Source organism: Pinus tabuliformis, chromosome 3_2 (genome assembly GCF_031772625.1).
Source record: "Pinus tabuliformis cultivar Carrire ecotype Pingquan chromosome 3_2, CPIR1, whole genome shotgun sequence".
Classification (NCBI taxonomy): domain Eukaryota; kingdom Viridiplantae; phylum Streptophyta; class Pinopsida; order Pinales; family Pinaceae; genus Pinus; species Pinus tabuliformis.
This window is the reverse complement of record NC_142302.1, coordinates 1,118,653,009-1,118,657,381: the sequence shown is the minus strand read 5'-3', so window position 1 is coordinate 1,118,657,381 and position 4,373 is coordinate 1,118,653,009. Positions and strand designations below refer to the sequence as shown.

Genomic DNA, 4,373 nt, shown 5'->3' with positions numbered 1-4,373 from the left:
GATAGAGGAGTTGGTATGCTTCCTTGGTAGTGAACATACCTTTTGGCGTGTGTCCCCATCGCAGTTTTTCCTTTTGATCAGAGTATTTAATTTTTCTAAGATTTAACTCCTGATCGATCTCTTCATATGTTTCCCCCTGCCAATTTGCCTGCCAGGTGCTGGCTGATCTCCAGAGTTGAAAATCTTGTAGGGAATGCCGCTGCCAAAACTGATGAACATGGATTTGGTTAGTTTGCTGCATCGAAGCTTGCCAGTTGGGTTTGTGGAAGAGAGAGGCTAGTTTGGGGAGTTTTTGCCAAGAGTCCTCCCAAAATCTAGCTGTAGTGCCCAAATGGATCTCCCAAAAACTGTGCACTTGAATAAAGGCACTATGTTGCTTGGCAGCATTCCAGATCAACGAGCCAGGAGTTGTTGTGCTGATTCTGATGAGATCGTCCCATTGACTGCCTGGTGCATATTTGGCTTGCCAGAGGCGTGCCCAAGGAGTGTGCGATTTGGAAATCCAATTCCACCAGATACGGGCTCCCATTGTATTGTTGCTGTGAAGGGGATCCCTCAAACCTAGCCCACCAGTTGATCTCTGTAGACAGACCTCAGACCATTTGACAAGAGCCCATTTCTTATTGAGTCCAGCAGACCCCCAAAGAAAGTTTCTTTGAAGATTGCGGATGTTCTTGAGAACCCATTTAGGAGCTGCCAATATAGAAAAAAGATAAAGGGGCATAGCTTGGAGAACGGATTTGATTAGGATGAGCCTGCCAGCTATGTTGAGCGAGCGGAAGGTCCAAGAAGAGAGCCTGGTTTCTAGTTTATCTAGGAGGGTTCTCCAGGAGGCGTGTTTAATAGCAGAGTCTAGCAATGGAGCTCCCAGATATTTCGAAGGAAGCGCGGCTATCGGGAAGCCCAGAATCCTGGCAATGTTCCGCTGAGTCAGGGTGGGAGTGTGGAAGAAGAAGAGTTGGGACTTGGAGGCATTGATGCATGAGCTCCGAGATATTTCGAAGGAAGCGCGACTATCGGGAAGCCCAGAATCCTGGCAATGTTCCGCTGAGTCAGGGTGGGAGTGTGGAAGAAGAAGAGCTGGGACTTGGAGGCATTGATGGATGTTCCTGAGGCTTCTGAGAAGAGATTGAGCAAGGCTTTGAAGGTGGAGGCCTCTTGAGCTGACGGGTGACCGAAAAGCATAGTGTCGTTGACAAACTGTTGATGGGAGATGGGGGGAGACCATGAAGGGAAATGCCCTTTAGAGAATGGGAGGAGATGGTAGAATGAAGGAGGCGACTGAGGCCCTCGGCCATGAGAACAAAGAGGAAAGGGGACAGGGGGTCACCTTGTCGAATGCCACGGGAAGGTCGAAAGGGAGCAGAAGGAGAGCCATTAAGCAGGATGGAGAAGCTAGGTGAAGAGATGAGGTTCATGATCCACCGAGTCCAAGTAGCGCTGAAGCCAAATGCCAATAACATCTTATGGATATAATTCCAGCTGAGTTTATCAAAAGCCTTGGAAAGATCTAGCTTAAGAATCATACCTGGCTTTTTTAATAGCTTGAGAGAGTGGATCACTTCATTTGAGAGAATGATGTCGTCCATTATCTGGCACCCTTCGACATATCTAGTCTGCTCTGGCGAAATGAGAAGAGGGAGAAGAGGTTTGAGCCTGTTCACCAAGACTTTGGATATGAGCTTGTAAATGACATTACAAAGTGCTATGGGCCTGTATTTGTCAGGCGTGTTGGGTTCATCCACTTTAGGAATTAGCGCTATGAAGGTAGAATTTAGGGAAGGAAGGATCCAGTGCATCGATCTTGATTCCTCCACTATCTCCCAGACCTCTGTGTTGATTAGCTCCCAAAATGCATGAAAGAAGTTGGCTGTAAAGCCATCGGGTCCAGGCGCTTTTCCATCCTTAAGTTGAGCCATGGCATCCTCCACTTCCTGTTTGGAGATGGGCTGGAGCAACATTTTGTTGTGGTCCTCCGTAACAAGTTTAGGAATATGCTGCGTGAGTGATCGAATGGCTTGATCCCTGCATCCCGGCGGCTCCCGAAGAATATCCTGAAAGTACTCTTTGAATTCCTGTTCCACTTCTTCATGCACCTCTAATCTCTCCCCTTGTCGATTATTTATGAAGGCGATGTTATTGTGCATTCTCCTTTGAATAGTAGATCTATGAAAGAATTTTGTATTTTTCTCCCCTTCCTTTAGCCAATTGATTCTGGATTTTTGTCGCCACAGAACTTCTTCTTGCTACCTTCGTGCTTCGATCTTAGTTAAGAGGGTCTGCTCCTGTTGCGCATATTAATCTATTCTACCCTCCAAGATAATTCTCTGTTGTAAAGAGTTCATCTGCTGCTCCAACTCTTTCTGATTTTCAAAGATGTTACCAAACTGAGTCCGATTCCATGATTTGAGAGCTTGTTTGAGATGTTTTAGTTTTTGTTGGAGCTGGAACATCTTGGCTCCTGCAGGGGGATTGAAAGACTTCCAAGCCTCGTTAACTACTTCTTTGAATTTGGGATGAGAGAACCAAAAGGCCTCAAAGCGGAAAGGTCTATTGCACTTTGTGCCCGGACGCGACCACTGAAGCATAATGGGCCAATGGTCAGAGCCCACTTGAGGCATGATGGAAGCATGAAAGTCCCCACCTAGGTGTATGGCATTATCCGATATAAGGAAGCGGTCCAGCCTGGAAGCGATATGCTGTGGTCCCCTTCTTTTATTGGTCCAGGTATACATACCATTGGAAGTCTGAAGGTCCATTAACTGATTACTGTTGATGAAGTCTTTGAAGCCTGTGCTGTCAGCTTCTAGCTTCGATCTACCTCCGGATTTTTCCTCCAAAGCCGTGATTATATTGAAGTCACCGCCACCAATCCAAAGGGGAAATCGCCTATCTAAATTGAGAGCTGTGAGTGTGTCCAGTAGATCCATCTTTTGTTGTAAGTCTTGTGGAAAATATACATTAGAGAGATGGCCATGGATATTGGTCCCAATTAGATGAAAGGTTGATTGAATGAAGAAGTGTGAGGCATGAAAGTCTTGAAGGGAGAGTACCTACGGGTTCCATAAGATTGCCAGCCCTCCAGAAGCACCAGAAGCGTCCACTGAGACTAAGCGGCATCTTGAACAAACCTTATTTAGAATCCTTTCCAATACAGTGCTATTTCCCTTTATCTCTTGAAGAAAGACAATTGAAGGCTTTTCTTGCTGGATCATATTTTTTAACATTCTGTGTTTTGTGGGGCTGTTAAGCCCTCTCACATTCCATGAGATAAGCTTCAGGAGGAACCGTGGGGGAGAGATTTGAAGAACCTGGTCAGCTTGGGGAATCTACCAGAATCCACCAGCATTTCTCCTATGATAATTGTCCTTTGCAGATCCGTCTTGCGCCCTTGTTTCTTCATGTCTTTCAAGATTTTCTTTCCATCCCAAGGACTGTCGGCCTGAATGCCTAGACATTTATTGTGTTGTGCTCTTGCCAGAACTACTTCAAGCCTTTCGATTTCCCGGGGGGGTATTGTATTAAATTCTTTTTGTTTGCACGTTGTTTCCAGTTTGAGAATATCTAGTCCTTCCAGATCTACGCTCTCTGGTTCCTCATCCATGTGGATCGGGGTATTCTGATCTTCCTCATTTATCTGTTGGTGAATGCTGAGAGCTAGAGCTGCATCGATTTCCATAGTGGAAGATTTTTGGGCGGTCTCTGGATCTATTTTCTCAGAGGAGGTAGAGGTGGGAAAGCTGGTAAGAGTTGAGGCAGATTTCAGAACTGCAGATTGAAGGGGCTGGGGGGTGAGGAAGGAGAGGGATCTGCAAGAGGGATTTCAGGGTGATCCTCCGTAGTATTTTGAGAGGTTAGAATTTCAAATCTATTCTGGGTTTCAGGATTTTTGGAGGTACCGGGAGCTGCCGGATTTTTCTTGGCATGCCTTCTGCGACTAGGGACCTTTATAAAACCCTCAGAGTCTTTGCTTGTCTCATTAACTGGGGCTTTGGATTTAAGATTCAGAGGGAAATCCCTGAAGAGATGGCCATGTTCATGGCATTTTCTACAACGAAAAGGTACATGCTCGTAGTCTATTGTTTGGATCCATTCATAGTCGTCATGAAATAGACTTACCGAGTCTGTGAGTGCTTTAGTCAGATGCATGTGAACACAGATCCTGGCATAGGAGGTGTATCTCTGAGTTTTGGTTTCCTCAGCAGCTTTGATGAATACCCCCAGGTTGTTGCCTATGTCTTTTAAGGTCTCCTCGTTCCAGTATTCGAGTGGCAGAGAATACATGTGTATCCATACTGGAGCCCAGCTGAAATCTTCCTTGTCTGGGTTGAACCTCTCTTTCCAGTCACGAAGGTACAGGCCTGAAGAGTTGA

General features: G+C 45.9%; 1 protein-coding gene across 1 annotated transcript; it reads right to left on the bottom strand.

The window, feature by feature from the left end:
* Positions 1-2,297: 2,297 nt before the first annotated feature.
* LOC149184591 (uncharacterized) lies at positions 2,298-2,930 on the bottom strand. The gene has a single exon (XM_089415388.1). The coding sequence runs from the start codon at positions 2,928-2,930 to the stop codon at positions 2,298-2,300; it is 633 nt and encodes a 210-aa protein (XP_089271514.1).
* Positions 2,931-4,373: the final 1,443 nt, after the last annotated feature.